This window comes from Ovis canadensis, chromosome 11, assembly GCF_042477335.2.
Source record: "Ovis canadensis isolate MfBH-ARS-UI-01 breed Bighorn chromosome 11, ARS-UI_OviCan_v2, whole genome shotgun sequence".
In the NCBI taxonomy this organism is placed as follows: domain Eukaryota; kingdom Metazoa; phylum Chordata; class Mammalia; order Artiodactyla; family Bovidae; genus Ovis; species Ovis canadensis.
The window spans coordinates 42,653,384-42,677,071 of NC_091255.1; the positions used below are offsets into that span (position 1 = coordinate 42,653,384).

The 23,688-nt window shown below is 60.9% G+C and overlaps 2 protein-coding genes and 1 long non-coding RNA gene across 5 annotated transcripts in view; 1 reads left to right on the top strand and 2 right to left on the bottom strand.

Annotated features, from left to right (window-relative positions):
- SLC5A10 (solute carrier family 5 member 10) overlaps positions 1-23,688 on the bottom strand; it is a 55,845-nt gene that overhangs the window by 14,494 nt on the left and 17,663 nt on the right. The window lies entirely within an intron of this gene.
- FAM83G (family with sequence similarity 83 member G) overlaps positions 726-23,688 on the top strand; it is a 31,308-nt gene continuing 8,345 nt past the window's right edge. The window contains exons 1-5 of the mRNA XM_069542955.1: positions 726-776; positions 1,234-1,832; positions 14,247-14,414; positions 21,543-21,667; positions 22,322-23,567. Coding sequence (XP_069399056.1) covers positions 1,326-1,832; positions 14,247-14,414; positions 21,543-21,667; positions 22,322-23,567 — 2,046 coding nt within the window. The 5' untranslated portion in view covers positions 726-776; positions 1,234-1,325. The remainder of the gene's footprint in view (positions 777-1,233; positions 1,833-14,246; positions 14,415-21,542; positions 21,668-22,321; positions 23,568-23,688) is intronic.
- On the bottom strand, positions 2,207-2,754 carry LOC138415011 (uncharacterized). The gene is made up of 2 exons (XR_011247046.1): positions 2,594-2,754; positions 2,207-2,443 (listed from the first exon to the last, which is right to left on the bottom strand). It is a non-coding gene; the product is annotated as an uncharacterized lncRNA (long non-coding RNA).

Genomic DNA, 23,688 nt, shown 5'->3' on the forward strand with positions numbered 1-23,688 from the left:
CTGACTGGCTGTGGCACGTGACGGGTGGGGGTTGTGGTTGGCGAGGTTTAATGGGCTTTGCTGTCCCCACCCTGGCAGCCTGCCTTCAGATGTGGTCCCCACGCACCCCCGTCACCAGGGTCCCAAGCCCCAGGGACGCAGGGCAGAAAGCTGGGCCTGACCCCAGCCCACAGCTGCCCTCTCAGGCCCTCCTCGCCCCAGGGCCTTGGCGCGGTTCATCATGCAGGACCACTCCTGGGGGGTGGGGGGTGTTGTTCTCAGCAGGGAGCCAGGGCTGGGACCTAGAACTGGGTGCCTGCCCTGTCCAAGCCAGGCTGTGGGAGGGCCCCTGAGGCTGGGTCAGAGCGGCCCCGCTCCTGCCTCAGAGGCTCCCAGCCCAGCACCCCAACACTCCTTCCACAGCGGGTGAGCATCTGTGCATGCTTTCTGTCCCACCTGGAAAACTGGAAACAGTTGGGTTGGACCAGGATTACCAGCAGTGTGGGGGCGTGTCAAGGCTATCGCCTTGCTGTGTGTCCTCAGGAGAACACTGTCCCTCTCTGGGCCGCAATGGCCCAGAAGCGCTTGGATTTTGGTCCCTGAGCGGTTCAGAATTCCGCCATCTGGGGCCGGTGGCGGCGAAGACACTCGCACACCCGCCAGACGTCTGTCTGTCGGGGGTGGGGTGAATGTTTCCGGCCCCGCCCCCGGCCGCACGTGACCGCAGGTGGCGGCAGAGGGGTGGGCGGGGCCGCACTTAGTCACCGCCGCCAGCGCCCGCGCCGCCCGCGCGCCCGGTAAGCGAACCTCGGCCCGCGCCCCTGACCCCCGGCCCTAGGCCCCCGGGAGACCCGCCCGCTTACGCGCCGGCCTGAACCTACTGCGCGCAGACCCCAAGGGTTGCCGATCGCGGCGCTGGGAGCTTTGGGGGCCCCTTCCCACCCCGGAAGCCCTGGGGATGCGGGGCGCCGCCGAGCAGGGCCAGAGGTCGTCGGAGAGCAGACTTCGGACCCTCCTTCTTGGGAACTTCTGGGGAGTCCCTCGACGCCCCTAGTTCCCCCCAGAAGTCGCCAGGACCTTGGCAACTCCAAAAATCCCCCGGGAGGCGGGCTCCCGCCCCCGCCCCCAGCAGGTACCGGCACCCGGGCGGGAGGCGTGCGCCCCCGCCCCCCGCCGGCCCCTCCTCGGCGCGGCCGCCCCTCCCCGGCCCCGCCTGCACTCTGACCCGACCCTGCCGGCCCGCCCCTCCCGCAGGTCCCGGGGCAGAGGAGCGGCGGCGGCCCGAGGCCCCAGAGCGCTCAGCGCCCAGCCGGAGACGGCCCGGAGCTGCGGAGCGCGCGGCCGCCATGGCCTTCTCGCAGGTGCAGTGCCTGGACGACAGCCACGTCAACTGGCGCTCCAGCGAAGCCAAGCCCGAGTTCTTTTACAGCGAGGAGCAGCGGCTGGCGCTGGAGGCGCTGGCGGCCAGCGGCCGCGACGCCTTCTACGAGGTGCTGAAGCGCGAGAACATCCGCGACTTCCTCTCGGAGCTGGAGCTGCGGCGCATCCTGGAGACCATTGAGGTGTACGACCCCGGCTCCGAGGACCCTCGCGCCGGCGCGCAGCCGCGCGGGCCGGAGGATGGTGAGGCGGCCAGTGCGGCCGAGGGCACCCCCACCGAGGCCGAACCGCTGCCCTCGCTGGAGTACTGGCCCCAGAAGTCGGACCGCTCCATCCCACAGCTGGACCTGGGCTGGCCCGACACCATCGCCTACCGGGGCGTGACCCGGGCCAGCGTCTACATGCAGCCCCCCATCGACGGGCAGGCCCACATTAAGGAGGTGGTGCGCAAGATGATCAGCCAGGCCCAGAAGGTGAGTCGGCCGGCCAGAGTCCCCAAGAGACGCAGCCGGGCAGGCCTGACCTGTCCCGGTGTCTCAGGCGCCCACACGGGCGCACTCAGCCCAGCCCGGGCTTTCGGCTGCCTGTTGGGCCGCCTCCCTGCTGCCTTCGCCGGCATCCTCGGTTTCTCTGCAGAGCGGGCACCTGGATCCCCTGGCCGCTGACAGCAGGCTGCTCTGGCTCAAAGGATCTTTGTGCATCGTTGGGGGGTGTTTCTGACTTCCTCAGACTTGGCGAGGAGGTTCCCCAGAAGAAGGTGCTTGGGTGGGGCAGGAAGGATCACAGGGCTTCCCTCACTGTCCGCCGGGATGGCTCTGAGAAGCAGGAGGTTCCTGCGCACACGTGCTCCCGAGTGCTCTGGTGTTGCTTTTATGGATGGTGGAAACAGTCTGGGACCTGGGGTAGGCATGGAGACTGAGAAGTAGCCTGAGGCTGGCCTGGAGATCCAAGTTCAACTGTGCCTTTTCTCTTGATGTGCTGGGTGACTGAGAGCAAGTAGCTCTCCCTCTCTGAGCCTCTTTGCAAGCTTTGCAGTGGCAGAACCTTCCCAGAGTGGGAGGTGGGGACTGGTGATGGTGTGTTCCTGGGGGTGGAAGCAGAGCAGGTCCCAGTGAGGGTTGTCAACCTGGATTGAAGGGACCTCAGGCATTGTCTGGACCTCCCTCGGAGCGACCCCAGCCGAGCTATGCCTTGTCCCACTGTGGATATCCATTCAGCTGACACACTGACATACCTTCTGAGAAGGGATTTCTCCACTGGCAGGCAGCCAAGCCCTTGCTGGATAGCCGTGACCATAAGCGGGGCCTTCTCTTGCTTCCATGGATTTCAAGGCACATTCTGAGATGACTGATAAAGCCTGCCTCGTGAGCAGGGTTGAGGATTCAAAAGCCAGCTCTGGACTCAGTAGAGAGGAGTAAGTGATCAGCAGTGCCTGTTCTGGCCTTGGCCCGGCAGGGCAAGGTATTTCTAGCTGAGTCGAGCCCCTTCACTATTCTGGGCCCGCTCAAAACCTAGACAGTGGCCTTGGGGAATCATCCTGGCTGACAGGGCCCAGGGGAGCTTTTGGGCAAAGAGACCAGAAGTGGGTCAGGCACTGACAAGCTGGCCATGGCTTAAGTTTCTGGAAAGGTGGAGTCCCTGTTTCCTGAGGGGGCTGGCAGGGTCGGATAGCCTGTCTTGGGGAGCCTGGCTCTCGGCCTGATCCCAGGCAGCTTTGGGGCTTTGGGTTTCTGCTCTGTGAAATGGAGGTGGCGGGGATGAAAGCCGTGAGGATGGAGTCGGGTGTCAGAGTGAGGAAGAGGTGGGGTGGAGGAACCATCAGTTTTCAGACTGAATAACCTGCTGTGGCGGAGGGGGGTGCTGCTGGCGTGGGTGCCAGGCTTGAGGTCGTGGATCCCAGTTCCCTAGGAGTGCCTGTTGGATCCCATTACCCAGCCTCCACCCCCTTTTTAAAAATGGAGAAATTGAGACCCTGGTAGAGGGGGCTTGACCTGCCGTGCTGGGGCGCCTCTCCTCCCCAGTAGAAGTAGGAAAGAGGTAGATCCCAGAGCCCAGACTGCTCAGGAACAGCTGAAAAGTCTTATCACCCCAAGATGGAAAGACAGATGGCCAGGTCCAGACAGGGGAGCCTGGGGCCAGGCTGAGCACCAGGGCCTCCTCCCTCCTCTCTTGTCTCTGTGTCCGGGGCTGAGACCCAGCCATCCCATGCAGCCCCATGCCCCCTGTAACTTTGTCTGCTCCCCACAAAGCCCTCCAAGCTTATCAGCATCACCTGTGTAAAGGGACAGAGCCAGGAGAAAGTCCCACCCAGGCCTGCACCCTGGTCTGTGTGGTCCCAGTCGGTACTGTCCTGCAGCCCCCAACAGGTGGGCGTTGGCCCTGCTTTCATCCCTCCCAGGGTAGGGGCTCACTGACCATGCTCATACGGCATGGCAGTGAGCCCTGGGCTCAACAGGAGGGGCCTCAGAGGCCAAGGGCCTCCTCTTTTGGCCAGGGACACCGAGACATAGAGGACGGGGGGTTTGTTCACACCTGATGGGGAGCCTTGCTGCTGCTTTCCAGCCCATGTCTTCCCTGCCACGTCCACCCCAGGACCCACGGCCAACATAGTGTGTGGAAGGTGGAGGAGTGGTCCTGATAACCAGAGCTGCTGTTTACTGGGTACCAGACACTTTATAGTCTTGTGTAGTGTTATCTGCTCCATTTTCCAGATGTAGTCACTGAGGCTTAGCAGGTTAGTCCCTACCAAGGTCACCTGGCTAGCTCTTGGGTGGAGAGATGGGGAAGGGACCAGACTGGTGTTGTCCTCAGACTCTAGGCAGGTCCCCTGCCTGTCCTGCCCAGGCCTTGGAAGGACACAGTGAGGGGCAGAGCAGGGAGGGGCCGCTCATCCAAGCTGCCTGGGACCCTCCCATTTCCCAGCTCTGCTGCCTCCTGGCTCGCAGGGCGGGGCCGTGACGCTGGCAGGTGCTGACGGGTGCTGACAGGGCACTTTGCCTGGGCCGCCCGCCTGGCCGCCAGGAGCCTGACCCGCCTTCTCTCTCCCCATGAATCACCTCTCTTTCCCTCACCCCCGAATCCTCCTAGTGCCCCCAGCACCAGTGCAGGGAGAACGCCCCCTCTCCCCACCTGGGATGGAGACACCACGGTCCAGCTGCCTGGCCAAAACGCTGGCCCCCTGCCCACCTGGGCCTCTGGGCTGGGGCTGGTGGCGCTGAGTCAGGACAGCCCAGCCCACCGCCTCCTCAGCCCAGACTGTCGTCAGCAGCGGGCCGACCCCGGGGCAGGGAAGTGACACAGCACACACTCAGCCCGTCTCGCCGGGAGTGGCCCTGTTCCCATCAGGGCCAACACTGAGTTCTCCCCTTTTCCCAGGAGATGAGCATGGAACTAATGGGCCACAGCCCAGGAGCCACAAGTACTTGGTCAGGTCCCGGCTCTTCCTCCACCACCTGTGACCCGGCACAAGCCCCGGTCAAGCCATCTGTGAAATGGGCAAGGCACTGGGGCCTTTTAAGGATTTCTCCCGCTCTGACCTTCCTCTGGTACAAAGACTAGTGGGTCCAGGGTCTGACTCCACTGGCAGGTGGCCCTGAGCAGGCCCAGAGATGGAGGGTCATCTGCCTGCCCTTCTCCCAGCCCCTGGGAGCCAGGGATTTATCTGGGGAAAAACCTGCCATGGGGTTCTAACTGCATACCAGAAGCCGGGCCTGTAGCATCACGCCTGTAGCATCACGCCTGGGCGGCTGCAGCCTGTGCGAAAGGGGTGAGGCCGGGCTGGGGCGGGCTGGGGCTGTGGAGGGCCCGCCTTGGCCAGCAGAAGGGGAGATGCTCTAGCAGGTTGTTCATTCAGGGATGCCCCTCCACCACGGGACTTCTTCATCTGGGGCCCCGAGGGCAGGGCTGGATCATGTGTGGGTGAGGAATCGGTGGGGGGCACAAAGGAGAGTAAGGGGTGAAGCCAAGACCTGAAACCAGATCTTGTGCCTGCCAGGCCGGGGCCAGACCCAGAAATGTTGTTTCTTGCTTGGGGCCACACAGCAAGAAGGGACTGGAACCAGGTTCCATGGTGCCCGAGTGACCTCACGTCTTTTCTGTCTGGCCCCTGCCTTCCCACGCTGCCATCCTAGCTCACAGCTTGGCTCCAGGAGAATAAAAGAGCTTAATGAGGCATTTATTAAATGCCAGCTGTACCCCAGGTGCTGAGCGGGCACTTTGCCTGCCTGGATCCTCCCAGCTCCACAGCATAGGTGTGGTCCCCTCTGTGCAGACGAGGGGCTCGCAGAGGGCAAATGACCTGTCACCCAGCCAACACTGGAGGGAGCCTTCCTAGGACCTAGCTCTGGGGGCTCTAAGCCCCCTTTCCCTGGAGGAGCAGTGTCTTGGCTGTTCTTTCTGAGCCCTGCCCCTCGTGAGAGCCGTGGAGCCTCACTGCGGGCCCTCAGCTTGACTCAGGGCAGTAAAAGTATTTTCATGAGGCTCCTAGACTCTGGGTTCCTGCAGGAGCAGAAGTCTGACTGCCCCAAGGTCTGGTGAGCACAAAGTGACGGGAAGCCAAGGCCCCTGAGGACCAGGAAGGGACTCTCGCTATCCCCAAACAAGGCGATACCCTCACAGCCCTGACACTGTGAGAGGCCTTGGGGTGGCCCAGTTAGCTGCTTCCAGGGGCAGCACCACCCAGCCTCATGCAGTGGGTCTGGGGAGCACTTCCCAGTCCAGAGCCCCAGCTGGGGAATCATCTGATAATATAATCCCAGGTGCTGGCTCCTGTCTTCTTCAAAGGTTCCTACCCAGCAGCATTTGTGTCTTAATTGAGGTTGAGGAGAGTGAGGAGCAACTCTGCCAGGAAGGAGGGCTGGCACCACTGGGCTGGGTGCACGCCAGGCTCCAGAGCGCCCGGGCAGGTTGCCCCATACCAGCTGACCCTGCCCTCTCTCCACGACCCTGGGAGCCAGGGCCTGTCATCACTCCCAGGTCACAGGTGATGACAGCCGAGGTCCAGAGGGGCCAGGGCCTGTTGAAGCTCCACCAGGGTCTTTGTTTTTCTAGCTGTGGCATGTGAACTCTTAGTTGGGGCATGTGGCATGTGGGGATCCAGTTCCCTGACCAGGGATTGAGCCCAGGCACCCTGTACTGGGAGGGCCGAATCTTAGCCACTGAACCACCAGGGAAGTCCACCACACCAGGGCTTTGAGTGGCAGGCTTGCACTGAGCTTCTGGTCTTGGGGGTCCAGCAGGCTCGCCCTGCAGCCAAGGGTCCTTCCCCTGCGCCCTCAGAGGTGGGCAGGGCCAGGCCTCTCAGAGACCCCCTTGCTGAATGACCTTGGGCCTTAGGTTCTTTGTTTGTAAGATGGGGATTAGGCACTGGTCTTAATAAGGCAGTGAGAATGAGAATGCTTAATAAGCATGAGAATGCTCAGTGCGGGGCTGGACTGCCCCCTACTGGGGCCACACCTCCTTTATCCTGGCAGGCCCTGGCTGGTGGGCTGCACCAGCCTCCTTTGTGAGGTCCGAGTGATCCCCCAGATTAAACGCCCCATGGGGCCGTGGGAAGACAGTCTTCGGTTTCGGGGGGCCCGTGCTTGCGCCCAGCTCTGCTGTCAGGCCATGCTGCCCAAGGTAACCACTCCACCTCTCTGATCCTCCGTCCCTTCCAGCTCAGCGCCATCTGATGCCAGCACCTGCCCCAAAGGGGCTGTGAGATTTGCATGGGAAAAGCACGGTGTCTGGCACGGATTCAGTAAATGCCAGGTCTCTTCCCTCAGCTCTGTCATCCTGACGGCCTCTCCCTGAGGGTGGTCTGGCTTGAGAAGTGGTGAGCCCCCCAGCCCCCATCCTGGAGGAGTTCAAGCAGGGTCCATGGAACACAGCAGAGAGGACACGGGCCTCCAGTGGCTCAGGAGCCTTGCCCTGTGGGGCTGGCTCTGTGACCCCGGGCAAGTCCTTTCCAGGCCCCCTAAGCTGGGGGTTTAGGACACTCCATGACCCCACCGTGTCTGTTGCTCCTAGATCCTGGAGAAGCTGAGCTCTTACGTGTTTCAGATTGATGAACTTGAGATTTTCCAGTTTGAAAACTCTTGGCTTGTGTGGGCCTCAGTCTGAATCCCGCACCTGGAAGCTGGAGGCCCCTGGGGGCGGCAGGAAGAGGGAGGGGCTTGTCCTCTTGTCCCGTCCACCGGGCACAGCCCTGGTCACCTGACTCCACGCTCTGTGGCCTCTGGTCTCTGCAGGTGACCTCTGCACATTCCTGAGATGTGGCCGATGTCTATCAGACTCAGGGCAGGGCCCACGCCACTGGGCTGGGTGGGACCTGCATGTGCTTCCTGACCCTGGCCCACTGCAGCCATTTGGCGCTTGGGTGGCCTGAATCTCCTTTAATTGGCCTTAATGAGGCTTCTGTCTTAATTGTGCAGAAGGAAGGTGCCAGAGCTGATGACTGTCAGAGGGGAGGGACCGCAGGTCTTCCAGTCCACTCCCCCTGACTGAGGAGGGAAGCGCTGCGCCATAGCCTCCCCTCCCTGACCCCCCAGCCCCCACACACACTGTGAAGTGTAGCAGAGCTGGGCGGCCCAGGCAGTGACTCTCTGGGCAGTGCTGATTGCCAGGGCTTTGTTCTAGGACCCAGGGTGGGCTCTGGGAGGTGGCGGGTGGAGTCGCAGCTAGAATGGACGCAGGATCCCTTCTGGGAGAGGAGCTAGGAGCAGGAGGCCTCTGTCACCAGCCAACTGTGTAACCCTGGGACGGTGACAGCACCCCCTACCCTGCCCGCTACCAGGAAGAGACAGCGGTACGAGCATCAGCAAGCTGGCCCTGGCTTGAGCTGGCATTGTCACCCTGTATACAGACTTCCTCCCCATTTGCCTGGGAGGCTGGGGCTCCCAGGAGGCCTCCTCCCCAGGCCTTGCAGGTCCTTTCAGCATCAGGGTGTGGAGGGGAGAGGCACCATATCGCATCGTGGGAAACTGAGGCACAGCGGCCGGGTCTGCCCAACCCTGCTGGAGCAGGGCTGGGGGCAGGTGCTCCACACCCCACTGAGCGAGGGCAGCCTTGGCTTCCCCTGGGCCAGGCCTCAGCCCCTCCACCTGTGTAGGGCTGGTGACAGCCGCAGTGCAGGTTGACCAGAGTAAATTCAGCACTTGTGTCCCTGAAAAAGTCCTTATTTCATCTTTGGTTTGAGAGCTGTTTTCACTGGGTAGGGAATTCCAGATTAATGGTTTCTGCATTCAGTTGCTCCCGTGTCCTCTGGTTTGCGTTGATTCTGAGACGTCTGCTTTGTTCCTCACTGCCTGATGGTCTTTTCCCTTCTGGCTGCTTTTAAGGTTTTCTCTTTGTCACTGATGCTAAGTGATGTGACTATGATGTGTCGTGGTGTGTTTTCTTCATGTGTCCTCTGCTTGGAATTCATTGAACTTCTTGGACTTGGGAATAAATGAAAAGTCTAGTGGAAGTGTTGGTTGATCAGTGGTGTCTGGCTCTTTGCGACCCCACGGACTGTAGCCCACCAGTCTCCTCTGTCCATGGAATTCTCCAGGCAAGAACAGCTAGAGCAGGTAACCATTCCTTTCTCCGGGGGATCTCCCTGACCCAGGGATCGAACCCAGGTCCCTATATTGCAGGTAGATTCTTTACTGTCTGAGCCACCAGGGAAGCCCAGTGGTTTCCATCAAATGTGGAAATGTTATGGCCTTTTATTTCAAATGTTTTTTTATCCTCCCTCCCCCACCCTCTGCCTCAGCACCTGCTGAAACTCCAGTTACACATACTCTAGACTTTGGAGTTGGTCCAAGTTCACCGACACTCTGGCCTTGGTTGTTCTGTCTTGTTTTTTTTTTTTTTTTCTTTTCTTTTCTGTGTGTGTCATTTTGGATAATTTCTACTGATAGGCGTTCAGGCTCACTAATCTTTTCTCCTATAGTATCTAATTTTCTATTAGTCCCATCAACTGTATTTTTCATCTTAAATGCTGAAACTCACCTCTTGAGTTTCAATTTGGTATTTGTTTAAAAAAATCTTCTGTGTCTCTAAGTAACTTTTTGAGCATATAGGATGAAGTTATAACCGTTCACACTTCTTTGTCTGCCAGTTCTAACATTTGTATTCATTTTGGGTTCACTTTGATCGATTTTTTTTTTCCTCTTGAGGCTCATTGTTTTCCTGTTTCTTTGAATGCCTGGTAATTTTTGATTGGATACTAGACTTGAAAATTTTATGTTGTGGGAGTTTTTGTTTTTTTTTTCCTTCAAATATTTTGGAGCTTTGTTTTGGGATACAGTTCTTGGAAACAATGTAACACTTTGAGGCTTGCTGTTAAGCTTTATTAGGTATGGGGTCGCACAGAGTCGGACACGACTGAAGTGACTTAGCAGCAGCAAAGCAGATTTAGTCTACTATAGGAGTTGGCTAACAATGGACCAAATCTGGTTTACAGCCTGATTTTGTAAATAATGGAATGGAGATGTATACATTTGTTTATGAGTTGTCTGTGTCTATTTTTGGAGTTGAAGGGGGTATCAGAAACACATATCTTGCAAAACCTGAGACATTTGCTGCTGCTGCTGCTGCTGCTAAGTCACTTCAGGTGTGACCAACTCTGTGCAACCCCATAGACGGCAGCCCACCAGGCTCCACCGTCCCTGCGATTCTCCAGGCAAGAACACTGGACTGGGCTGCCATTTCCTTCTCCAATGCATGAAGGTGAAAAGAGAACTACCTGGCCTTTGTAGAAAAACCTCATGGCCTTGGGTCCAGGGCATGTTTGCCCATCATGTAGGTGGCATCCTTCTGGGGACCCTCTTGCAGGTCCTTAGAGCCTGTACTCTGTTGGGGGAACATAAGTGACTCCTGGTCCTATGTGATCACCAGCCGTAGTTCCAGCCGCTTCTTTCCAGCAGTTCTGTTCCAGTCTTGGTGGTTTCCTCCCATGTGTGTGCATCTCAGTCTCCAGTTGAATCCTCAAGAGGCAACTTTGTGGCATTTGCTCTGTGCAGCCCTCTTCTCTCCTCTGTCCTGAAAATCCTGGTTTCCAGGCTCTGAGCAAACTTCATCTCCTCAACTCTAGGAGCCCCCTGGACTCTGCTGTGACCTGGAGGTGGCTGGGGCAGTCCTGCAGCTGACCTCATTTGTCTCCCTTGTGCTCAGGGTTCCTGCACTTACTGTGCTGCCTGTTGGCCACGGCTTCACAGATTTTTCTGCCTGGTGTTTATTGCTAAGGCAGGTGGGTAATTGCAGGCTCTGATATTCCCTTGTGGCTGGAAGTAGAATCCCAGGTCTTGAAGGCACTGAGCCCACTCTTAGGACAGTCTGCAGCGAGCCCCAAGTGTTCCTATGGGTTGCCCTCCGGTTGGCAGAAAAGGAAGCAGAAATGGTGAGCAGTGATCTCCCGCCTGTCCACCTGAGGGTGCTGTGGGTCTGGAAGGCTGGGGTTGGTTCCGTCTGCTGAGCACAGCTTCTGGACCCCGAGTGGCACTGTGCCTGCATTAGTTCACTTCACCTGCCAATAGCCATGCAGGTGGGTGCTACCATCACCCCACGAGGAAACTAAGGCCCTTCCTGAGGTCACACAGCTCTCTGGGAAGACAGTCTAGAGCCCACACTGCTACCATCCTGTGTCCACCTGAGCCTTAGTGACAGACCCAGAGATCCAGACCCACCTCTTGCTTTTCGAGGTGTGAAAGTGCCCAGTGAATGCTGGGGACTTGCCTGCCGTGCATCATGTCTCTGGTGACCTCCGGGCTCCAGGGCAGGTGGGTGTGACTGTCTCCCCTTCCTCTGGGGAGCACTTTGAGGGGAGAGACCCCTGCTGGCCCCTTAAGCTTCTGCAGGCATCTCCGTGGTTTTGGAGTGGGGGACAGGCAGGACCAGTAGAGAGGGAAACTGCCCATGCAGTCTTGGGGCTCAGGCTCAGGTCTTGGTGAGACGGCGTGCCACTCAGTGGGTTGCTATGGCTTCTCCAGAAACACAGACGTGGGGCCTGCTCACAGCAGCCTTTGAGTCAGGGTTTGAAGGATGGGAAGATGTTACCGGCGTGGAGGAGGAGGGGAAGGTGCCTGGTCAGGAGGACGGTGGGCACGGCTGAGGCGAGGCCTGGGGTGTGAAGGGAGGGGTCGGTGGAGTCAGAGCCCCTGTGGCTTCTGGGCCTCTGGGGAGAGATGCTCAGAGGCTGGGCCGTGGTCTTCCAGCAGCGTGGAGATCCCGGGTCGCCTCACCACTGCCCCTTCTCCCCCGCCCTCCCCTGCCCACAGTGCACCTCTGCCCCAAGAGGGGTTCTGTGGTCACGGGGGTGGGGTCTCATGAGCAGCGGCGGGGGTGCCAGAAGCCTCAGGCTGAGAGTCAGCCTGTGAGGCAGGAGCCCTGAGCTGGTGGTGCAAAGGGAGGTGGGGCAGCAGTGGTCAGAGCTGCCTCTCAGAACCCGTGGACACAGCGAGAGGCTGCGGCCTGCCCGGACAGGCTGTGTGGAACACCCAGACCGGGCATAGGAACTTGGGGTTGCTCAGCAGGCACAGCCTTGGGCATCATGCCCACCATTGTCCCCATTTCACAGATGAGGAAACTGAGACCCAGAGAGGTTGCAGCTCACCCATCCTGGACAGCAGACTGGGGTCCAGAGCTCTATCTCTCTTCCTGCCAGGCCACCTGAGCAGGTCGTTAGGCAAGTGAACGAGTGGCTCTGTGCCTCAGTGTCCTCGTCTGTAGAATGGGGGCAATGACCCGCTCCTTGCAGCATGTCTGAGGACTGGACGAGGTAGCGATTGTCGGGCAGAACTTGCTTCGGGTGGGGCACAGGGCCCCAAGTTCTCATCTGGAGTCTCTGACCCTAGGGACAGACACTCAGGTCTCCAGGCCTCTGAGAAAGGTGGTGGCCCCCATGGACAAGCCTCAGACCCCACCCTCCCGAGCACCAAGACCCCTCTCCAGCTCTGCTGGCACCTGTACAAGCCCTCCTTTGACCCCTGGCACTGAGCCCAATGCCTGAGACCCCATGGGGCTCCACTGGGGAGAGAGGGGCAGGCCCCAGCAAACCCAGCCTGACAGCAGGCGGCCTAGACCGGGCACCTACCTGCCCGGGTGTCACGGAGAAGGCGCATGTAGGGTGGGTCCTGCTGGGCCATGTCCCCCAGCCTGGGCCCAGGGTACGTCCCCTTCTGGGAAGGTTGGTGGAGCTTGGACCTAGGCTGGCACGTGAGGCCATGCCTGCAGAAGGGCTGGAGTCACCGTGGGGCGGGGGGTGGGGGGTTGTCCAGGCGAGAGGGTCCCTGCTGCCATCCCTACCCCACCCTGGGTCCCGTCACCCTCGACTGGTGGAGCCCAAGGGTGTGCTGAGCCCACCAGCTCTGATGCTGTATCCCATCTGTCCTCTCGTCCACCCTCTCAAGCAGTCTCGGCCTTTGCACACATCCAGGGACGGGGCGCTCACTTCCTCTCAAAACCCCAGCCTATTTGGGGCCAGAGAGCATGTCCCTCAGCTGGTGCTACCACTGCCCCATGGCCCCTCAGCCCTGCACAGACTATTTCTGCTCCCCGGGCTTGCCTGAAACACCCCTGAGGGACTCAGATGGCGAGTTGTGGTCCCCCAGGAACCCTGGCTGGGCCCATGTGAGAAGGGTGCGTGTCTGTTGAGAGTGGGCGGGGCAGGGAGGGGCCCCCAGAAGTACTGGCTCTGGTGCAGACGTGTGGCCAGCGTCAGCAGGGGCCCGGGGCCCGGGAGGAGCCCCGCTGGGCCTGCAGGGCCGCATGAGCTCACAGGAGTGTGCGCGCGCGTCTCTAGCAGGCCCTGGGCCACCTGCCAAGCCACCCTCCTAGCAGGGGTGGGGGAACTCTGGTTCCCCTGGGCCTGGTTGCTTTGAGCCTGTCTGTGTGCCCAGCTCACTGTGCGGCCCAGTGCACAACCCTGCCTGCCTTTCGATGGAAGACTCTTCCAGGGGGCTCTCAGACCCAGGATGGAGCTGTGGCACTGGCCTTAGCAGGTGGGAGGGCTCAGCAGCACTGGGCCCTGGTCTGCTGTGTTCCCCTTGCTGCCCAGTGGGGCGGGGAGGGCAAAGGAGAGAGACTAAGCGCCAGAGCCTGCTGACCACTGAGCCCTGCCAGGCCCGGCACCTGCTGACCACCCCACTCCCTGGCCCTGCACTGCCAGGGCCCCTGCATGCCAGGCCTGGGCGTGTCTCGGCTGGACTGGGCTGGGTGCATTCTGACCTCTCGGTCCTACGCAGAGCCAGTCCCGAGGCTGAGGTCTGCTGCTGTGGCACAGATGTAGTCAGAGGACAGGAAGAGCACATGCACTCTGGACTCTGTCCAAACCAGACTGGAGAGGTGGCGGCGAGGGAGCCTGTCCAGGGACTGATGACCAGTGGGCGGCTGCAGCCCCCGCCTTCCTCCCTGGTGCTGACACGTCTGGCTCATCTCAGCTTCCTGAGGTGGCGGGTGGAAGGCGTTGGGAAAGCAGCCCAGGAGGGGAAACAGGACTGAGCTCTGAGCCCTGGGAGCAGGGAGGGCCACCCAGTTTTGTGGGGGTGGCCAGGGCTTGAACCCCAGAACTTGCCCCCTTCCCACTGCGGGGCCTTGAGTTAGCTCCTCTGGGCTCCTTAGCACCTTCCCCTTCCCTCCACATTCCTCACCTCCCAGTCACTGGGCTTGGTTTTCTGCAGTCTGGTGTTCTGGAAAAGGCAGGACTGGGCCTGCCTCCATCCCCTGCTGTCCAGAGAGTCCAGCCTGTGCCACCCACTGGGCATCTTGCACCCTGAGTGTCGGTCCTACGCCTGCAGCCTCAGGGCCAGGAAAGCCAAGGCCGCAGGAAGCAGAGCCAGAGTGGGCAGGTGTGGGAGAGGGTGGTGGGCATGGAGGCACCTGTCCTCCTGGCTGCTTGGCCTGACGGTCTCCCTTCCTGTTCACAGGTGATTGCTGTGGTCATGGACATGTTCACCGACGTGGACATCTTCAAGGACCTGTTGGACGCTGGCTTCAAAAGGAAAGTGGCTGTGTACATCATTGTGGATGAGAGCAATGTCAAGTACTTCCTGCACATGTGTGAGCGGGCCCGCATGCACCTGGGACACCTCAAGGTGAGCTGGCCGGTCTTTCAGTTCATTGACAAATTCTTGGAGTAGCTGCCATGTGGGTTGGGGCCGAGCATGTAGAGTTCTGTGTCTAGGGCCACCCACCAAGTGGTCACATGGCCTCTGCTTCAGTGCCCTGGGGACAGGACACTACCTGCCACCAGGTGTCAAAGCCCACGTGAGGTGCTCCTTCACCAGTGTCTCAAAGCAGCCCATGCCGCAGTGGTTGTCTGTCTCTGCTTGCTCACCTCCAGCGACAGGGTGCTCACCTCTTGGCTCTGGCAGCTCACATGCCAGCTGGAGAACTTCAACTCAGGAAGTCCTAAGCCCGAGTCTGTCTCCACATCACATCCACCCATAGTCTTTAGGACCCAACAGAGGAAGCTTCCTTGGGTTGAGGTCAGGGAGGGCTCCCTTGGAGGCTGCAGAGTTGAAACAGACTTGAGGAGCCAGTGGAATAGAAAGGGCCTTCCAGGGAGTGACACCGGAGATGGAGGTGGAATTCTCAGGTTGGGCCTGGGTTCCCAGCACTGCTTTGATGAGTGTGGCCTGGAGCACGTGACCTCCCCTCTCTGGGCTCCAGGATCTCAGTGGTCCAATGGAGTGGTCGATGGCCCGTGTGACTGGGCTCTTCTGCTCAGACACCATGGCATCTGGTGCCTTACTTGAGGCCTTCCTGGTGATTCAGACGGTAAAGAATTTGCCTGCAATGTGGGACACCCGGGTTCAATCCCTGGGTCAGGAAGATCCCCTGGAGAAAGGAATGGCAACCCACTCCAGTATTTTTCCCTGGAGAATCTCATGGACAGAGGAGCCTGGCAGGTTATAGTCCATGGGGTCACAAGAGTCAGACATCACTTAGCGATGAACACTTTGGGGGTGGAGGGAGCCATTGCTTGGCACCTGTGTGCAGCTCACCCCCCAGCGTATAGACCAATGACAGTGGATCCTGTCACATCCCTTGCCCTGGGCCCTTGATATAGTTACTAGGCCCCCCTCTTGGCAGCCGGCAGGAGGGGTGGCCGTTCCACGTTACTGATCGGGGATGTGGGCACTGCCAGGTGTCACCCCTGCCAGTGAGCAAGGCATAGGCGCAGGGCCAGCACAAGCCCTCTGGCTGAGCATAGCTTCCGATGGGTCAGAATGCCGTGGGCAATGCCAGGCTGCTTAACAAGGGGCTGGGCTCCAGCGCCCATAATTAGTCGGCTTTGTCCAGTGACCCCTGTCCCAGCTGAGTCCTTTCAAGTGGGTGTGAGCTGTCTGGGCAGTGTGAGTCTCTGGCTGTTGGGACATTTTTATGTGGTCTCGCTGGGGGGTTGGCCTGCTGTGCTGCCTGCCGTGTAATTAGCACTGAGTGCCAATTCCTGGGGTGGACAGCTCAGGCTGGGAGGTCCAGAGTGTGGAGGAGGTGGCTTCTGAAAGGTGACCGCAAGGGCCTTGTCCTGTGGGCAGCAGATCACAGAGCCTCAGGGCTCTCGTCCAGCCCACTCCTGTGCTCAGAGGCCAACCAGCCCCCTCCTGCTGCACTCCTGCCCCATGCCCGGCAGGGACCCTGAACACATCACAGCTGTCTACCCTCTGAGTATCTCCCTCCACATACAGATGAAGAAACAGGGAGGAGGCTAGTCTGTGCAGAGGCTCCAGTGCCCCTGCTCTTTCAGTAGGGAAACCCTAGATGCAGGTTCCTGGAAGTGTCTGGAGCTCCCGGAAGTGGGCAAGTGGGGCAGGCCATCTAGACCAGACTTCCCAGGACGCTGAGGGAAACTGAGGCCAGAGGGAGCCTGTGACTCGCCCAGAGGCATTCCACCAAGTTGGAGCTGAACTTAAAAGCCAGTGATGGGAGGTCGGCGGAGACGGGGCCATACACCCTTGGTGCCCAGTGTCCTGGACTGAGGCTGCACCTGGCAGGGGGTCACCCTGGTATTGGCCATGCAGCTGCCAACCTCCTGGTGTGAGGCCCACCTTCCAGAGCCTCCAGGGCTCCATGGCCACCAGGATGCCTCGCTGGGTGGTTTGAGGGTGAAAGCAGATGAATGATGGCTCTGAAGGTGCTCTGAGCGACGGGTAAACACATGGCTGCGGCAGCAACAGGAGTTACAAACCCCGGGCCCTGGGCCGAGGGCAGGAGGCTGGGAGTGAGGCTCCAGCCCAGAGCGTGGCCCAGCCTGCCCCTCTCCCCCCTCCCTGCTCTGCAGAAGGTGGCGGGTCCACAGGGTGACACACTCTGGAGCTAAACACTGTGGGTCGACAGGGTATTTTCACTGGAAGGAATGTGTGACCCTGGCCGCCTCGTTCTCGCCTCTGAGCCTGCCCCCTCCCAGCTCGGGCAGGTAGCCAAAGGCTCCTGTGGGCCCAGCCCTGGCCAAGTGTCACCTTGTCGAGAGCCTGCCTCCCTGCCCGCAGGCTGGCTGTGCCCAGACCTGTCCCAGGAGCACTTCCTTTGCCGGTAATCCCGGGGCCCGCCCTCGGGCTCGCCGCCCCTGCCCAGCTCTGCAGTGACCTGCCCTCAGGTCATGGGACCCAGGGTGCAGGTTGTCCCTGCTAGGGTCATACGCATGACCATGGACGTGCTGGGCACCAGCCTGAGGGCAACGCCAGGAGCCAGGCCTGGGCCACAGCACTGCCCTCTAGCACTATAACCTTGGGCAGAGACACTGAGGTCTCTGGGCCTCAGCCTTTTGGTCTGAAAATTGGGAATATTGTCACTTATTTGGCAGGGCTTCCATGAAGAGTTAGGTAGGCCTGTGGGGGCAGGGCACTGGGTGCTGAACTTCCTTCCGTCCTGTCTGCAGTTGGGGCAGCCGTGGCCCCAGCTCTGGTGTGAGTGCCATAGGGCTCCCTGCGCCCCTCTGAGCTGTGGTCTGGCTGGTGACCCCTCACGTCTAGCTCTCAGGGCAGCCCCCTAGCTGAACCCCTGAGCTGACACAACACAGTCTGAAAACAGCTGCAGTATTGCTTGGACTCAGCCCACTCCCAGGAGGTGGGAGGGTTGGCGCCAGCCCCTCCCCAGCCTGAGGCTCCCAGCTGTCTCCAGACCCCCGCCTGCCTGCTCAGCTGGGCCCTGACTCCCCCAGGCCCAGGGGACGTCGGCACAAGTGCCCACACTACACATGGGAAACAGGCCTCGAGAAGACAACCCCAGCCTCTGACCCCATGCCCAGGGCTGGGGACATCTAGGGTGACTCGGTGCTAAGGGGTGCCCAGGCCAGGGAGCCAGGGCTCATGGTTACCACTTAGGATGGCACCAGAGCTGTGAGATGCCTGGCTGCTTGGAAAAGATAGCTGGCTTTGTGCAGCTGAACTGGAAAAACCAGCAGCCGCCTGGGCGAAGGCTAGACCCATTTCTGAGGAACAAAGGAACCCCAGGCAGGGTGGCCATGGGAAGGTGCCGGGTGAGGATGTACGGATTCCAGCTCCTCCTGGACAGGCTGGTCCCCGCCCTCTCCTGGTACTAGGGCCTCCCCTTCTCCTGACCTGCTTTCTCAGACCCTGGCCTGGCTCTGCAAGGGACTCAGGGCACTTTTTGCTGGCCGTGACCCGGAGGGCACTATGATACCTGCATCTTGCAGGTGGCGGCCAGAGATGCTGCTCAGCGATCGCAGGACAGCCCCCAACAGAGAACTGCCTGGCCTAGCATGTCACGAAGCCAATCGGCTTGGCCCCAGGGAGGAGCCAGGAGCACCCCACCCCTGCTCTGTCCCCTGCCCCCAAGGTTGCATCCCATCCCAGCTTCACTATTCTGGGGGATGCCAGGGGGAGTATTGGTTCCCCATGCCTCATAAAACAGACCCTTTAGAAGAAGGCACCCGGACACAGCTGTCTGTCCCCAACCTGGCCTGAACTTGCTGTCACCCGTCAGGCCTGCTCAGGGTGGTCTCAGGACCTCCCCATGGCTCCTCCAACCCAAAAAGTGCCAGCAGGGCCTGGAGGGTGAAAGCCGCAGGGTGCAGGTGCAGGCTGTCCTCAGTCCCTAGGGGCTGGACCCTGTCCTCTGGGAGGCCTTGGGCAAATCAGTCTGCTCCCTGAGCCACCTGACCCTTGTGTATGGCCAAGCATCCCTGCCTCCCTGGGCCCGAGTCCACACCGTTCCAGATGTTTTCCACTCCTCTGTGTCCCTCCTGCTCCTTCTTTCTGAGTGGAAGGGAGAGAGAAGGGAGATGCCACTCCCATTGCACTGCATGGCACAGCTCCCCTTGTCCCCTCCAGTTTAGGGAGCAGCACTGAGCACCTAGCCCCTCCCCCTATGCACTCAATCTTCACAGCATCAGGGGGTGGACAGGCCCATTTCACAGCTGAGAACACTGAGGCGGGGGGAGGCCAGCTTGCATCCCTTTGCACCAGGACTTGGGCTGTGTTTGACCAGAGCTCAAGAGTGACCCACTTGCTCAGAGAGGGGGGTCTGGGCTGGTTCCCCCGCCTTCCACCAGCCCCATGTGTACACAGGAGACTCCGTGGAGCCCTCGTGCCCAGCACACCCTGCCCTGTTCATCCACCCTTGGGGCGGTGGCACCCTTGGGGCGGTGGATGAAGCTCTGCCCAGCCATCTTCCTCTTTTGACCCATCACTGCCCCCGCACGTATCAGGAAATAGGCTCCCAAGGATCCGGGGATCACCCAGGGCCAGGGCAACCCATTTGTGTCCCCCGCCTGCTGTGTACTCTGCTGGGGGCATCCCAGGCTCAGAGACAATGCGGCTTTGTGGATCCTCCACTTCTGCTCGCCCGAGCCCTAGCTCCTGAGACGTTACCTCATCTGGGCCTGGCCCCACTGGATGGGACCGGACCCACCCCCACCCAGGACCAAACAGCCAGGCGCTGCCATGCGGGGGAGCCACCACAAGCCCCTGCCTGCTGCTGGGCCCCAGGGCTGGACAGGCCTGGAGTGGTAGGCCAGGCCCCCATCATGCAGTCAGGGAAACTAAGGCCCAGAGAGGGTCAGAGTCACTTAGAGTCATACAAAGCATCGGGCGAAGCTGAGGCCTGCCTCCCCCACGGATTGAGTCACTCTGAGCTGTAGGTGGTGACCTTCTGAGCCCTTCATGGGACAAGCTTTGGGGAGGGTGGGGGCAGACACTGGTGGGAGGGGAGTCCTGGCTGGGAGGGGAGTCCTTCAAGTCCTCAGTCCTTGAAGGCTGAGGAGAAGCTGCGGCCTGAGAGTGCCAAGCTCTGGGCCAGGAACCCACAGAAGCTGTGGAGCAGGGCTGCGGTCAGGCACAGGCGACAGGGGAAGGCCTCACACCGCCTCCAGGAGCTTTGTTCAGACTTCTGGTCCCTGAGCCTGTTTTGTGTTTGGTGCAAAGTCACGGGCACTAATTGTCCTGGGCCGCGGCCAGCTTCCTGCTGAGCTGGCTGTATGCAGACAAGCAGTGGGAGAAGCCAGCCTGGGAGCAGAGGTTTATCTGCCTTCTGGGCTGGGCTGCACGGCCAGGTGGGCATCCCCGGAACCTGCCCCTCAACCTCTGCAGGTCCTACCCTGGGGCTCCCCAGGTGAGGGGTCTGCGACCCGTCACAGAAGGGACAGACATGGAGTACCCAGGGCCGAGGGCTGGAGTGGAGATAGCCTCCAGTTCTTTTGTCCAGCCGGACTCAGGCCCACCTCCCTCAGGCACAGAACCCTGCCCCCGCCACTGTCAGCCTTTGCACGCTGTGAATGCATGCATTCTTCCTGGATGGACCCCCCGATCCCTACTCTCATTCCTCCGTGGCTCCCTTCTGCCCCATAGGGTCTTTCATCTGGCTGGCCCCACTCTGCAGGCTCCATAGCCCACCCTTCTCCCCCAGAGCCCTCCCGGCTCTCAGTCAGACCTTTGTCGTCCTGAGTCTGGTGTGCCTCACCCTCTGCCCACCCTGACTAGCTCGTCCTCATCTGTCACACATCATCCTGGATGCCAGCCTGCCCGGGAGGCTGCCTACAGCCAGGGTCATTATCCACCTGCTCCCCTCTCTCCAGTACGGGGTTGTTGTCACGGTCACCCCTTTGTGGGCTGGGGACCTCGGCAGGGATCAGTGAATGACTTAGTAAGCTGTCACTGGGCGAGGGCAACAGATGGGGGTGTCGCAGAAGGTGTGACAGGCCAGCACCCCCGGTGTGAACAGGGCCCCCCCGGAGGGAGTAAGAAGCTAGTCACTGGGGCACGCAGAGGATTTCAGGCTCAGATTCCCTGGGGCTTGTGTTAAAAATGGAGTTCCTGAGCTCAGCCCTCCAGAGTGGGAGCTGGGACAGTCGCGAGCTGGGCGATGCTTGCACCCCCTGAGCCCGTCTGCCTCTTGCCCTGAGGTTTCACGTCAGGGTGCCCTCAGTTGTCCTTTCAACCCCCAGGTCTCAGCCAGGCCTGCCCTGCCCACCCTGGGGTCTCCCCACCACTGGGCTTTCATGCCTGCTCTCCCCTCCAAACAGGAAGCTCTCCTGATGGGAGGGGAGCCTGTCCCCAGATCCCGGCATATCCACAGACTTGCAGAGAGGGAGGGCTCTGACGCCCAGAGAAAGGCAGGAGGAATCTAGCCTTGACACGGGGCTGGGCTGGACCAGGTCTGCCTCTGACGCCTGGGTGACCCTCTACTCCCTCTGGGTCTTGGCTCCCCTTCTGTGGTCTCTTGGGACCTCTCTGGCCGGCTCCTGAGCTGACTGTGCCAGCCCAGCAAGGAGGGGTATGGCCATTTCCTGAACCACCCTGGGAACCAGGCAGGGGGTTGGCTCTGTGGGAAGAGGGGGAGGTTGCCAGTATCCTTGCCTCCAGGGCTCAAGGAACAGGGACACCGTGGTGACAGGGAGATGGGGGTGGGGTGCGGGGGTGGGCACAGCGGTCACCCATGCTGGGAAGGCCACAGATCTGCCTGAGTGCAGGACCCAGGTCCCTCAGGGCAGCCCCATACCCCACTACACAGCCCCCAGCCACCCGCTGGACCTTCCTGAAACGTGTCCACCTCCCCCTCCTGCTGGAGACCTGCAGTAGCATTCCCCAGGCTGGACCCACCTCCCCTACCCACTTGGCCAGGACCCACACATGCACTACCCCTTTCTTTAGGCCCTCCCTCTGTCTTATCCTTCCTGTCCACGCTCGCCTGGATCCCTCCCCAGGCCCAGGTAGGGTGCTCAGTGCTGGGTGGTGTAATTCCGTCTCCTGTCTCCAACCCAGAATCTCAGGGTGCGGAGCAGTGGAGGAACCGAGTTCTTCACGCGGTCGGCCACCAAGTTCAAGGGTGCCCTGGCCCAGAAGTTCATGTTCGTGGATGGCGACCGGGCCATCTGTGGCTCTTACAGGTGACTCTGGCTTTCTGGGGGCTGGGGGAGAGGCGGCTCCGGTTCCCAGCTGGTTTCTGCCCTTAATCCTGCCTGTGACACCCCGGTTATTCTGGTTCACTGGTCCCCAAACTGCTGAGGTGTGAGTGGCACTGGGCCCGCCCGCACACTGCCTGGCCGTCTCAGAAGCAGGCAGAATGACACTTTCCTCCGCCAGACTGTTGTTCCAGCCTCGAGGTGTCAGCAGCCCGGAGGTGGAGTGTGGGCCAGGCTCACAGGGCGGTCACTCTAAGAAATTCTCAAGGGTGGGGGCAGAATGAGGCTGGCGGGGCCCAGCTCTACTGGGTCCATCAAGCAGGGACGGGGAGCTGGGAGGTACCCACAGCCACACAAGGTGGGCGAGCAGATACTGATGGTGGCACAAGTCACTGTGCTGGATGACACACCCTGTCCAGGCTGTACCTCCAGGAGGGGCTTGGTGCATGGGACTGCCTGAGGTCCCACACCAGGCCTGACCCTGGGGCTCCGGCCCCCTCCTCTGCCTCTGTTCCCTTCTCCTGAAACCCTTCTGTGGCTGCAGTCTGATGGACACTGGCCTCTGGGTGCACTGGGGCGGGGGAGGACTCCCTCATCCAGGGCCCAGACCCCACACCTGACCAAGTCTGTGTGTTGCAGCTTCACGTGGTCGGCTGCCAGGACGGATCGGAACGTGATCTCCGTGCTGTCGGGCCAGGTGGTGGAGATGTTTGACCGGCAGTTCCAGGAGCTGTACCTCATGTCGCACAGCGTCTGCCTCAAGGACATCCCCATGGAGAAGGAGCCTGAGCCCGAGCCCATTGTGCTGCCCCCCTCGGTCCCGCTGGTGCCCTCGGGCACTGTGGCCAAGAAGCTTGTCAACCCCAAGTACGCATTGGTCAAGGCCAAGAGTGCCGACGAGATTGCCAAGTCATCGTCCGAGAAGCAAGACACGGCAAAGCCTCCGGGGGTGAGGGGCGCAGCCCTCGCTGAGCGCCCAGGAGACCTCTCTGAGCCTCCTCTGCCCGTGCACCCAGGGCTGCTCAACCTGGAGCGGGCCAACATGTTCGACTACCTGCCCACGTGGGTGGAGCCCGATCCCGAGCCTGGCAGTGACATCCTGGGATACATCAACATCATTGACCCCAACATCTGGAACCCTCAGCCCAGTCAGATGAACCGTATCAAGATCCGAGACACGTCCCAGGCAGGGACTCAGCTGTGGAGGCAGAGCCAGGACCCCGGCCCCGCCCTCCAGTCCAGCGCCCTGCTGGACAGCGTCCCTGCCGAGAACAGCCTCCCCCAGGGGGACGCCCAGCCACAGCCGCCTGTGCCCAAGCCCCGGACGGTCCCAGTGGCAGACCTGCTCGCCCAGGAAGGTGGTGGTGCTGGCTGGGCCCTGGAGTCTCCAGAGGAGGAATCACCCCACAACGGGATGGACCACGGGCTGCCCAGGACGGCTGGCCCAGGCCACGCCGTGCTTCAGCGGCAACTACCTGTGACCCCGGATGACCCTGATGGCGGGGGGCAGGTGGTCCCCAACGGGCTGGATGGGGAGGAGGAGGAAGATGACGATGACTACGTGACCCTGAGTGACCAGGACAGCCTCTCGGGCAGCTCCGACCATGGCCCTGGCCCCCGGCGGGCCTCACTGGCCTCCTCCTCCGTGTCAGATGAGTATTTTGAGGTGACGGATCGCTCGGCCTGTCTCCGGAGGCGCCACTCAGAGCAGGTCGCCAACGGGCCAGCCCAGCCCCCCCGCCGACAGCTGAGCGCCCCCCATATTACCCGTGGGACCTTTGGTGGAGCCCTGGGTGGCTCCTCATGGGCCCAGGGTCAGGAGAGAGAAGAGGTGGGCACCCAGAGGAGAATGCAGGCCGCACGCCCGGTGGACCAGGAGGCACAGGTGGGTCGGGGTTCTGATCCCCAGGACTGAGCACCCACAGGTGCCACCTGCTGGGCATGCGTGGTACTGATGGCTTTCTGTGTTACGGGGAAATCTTACAGTGGGAGGGTGGTAGCAACCA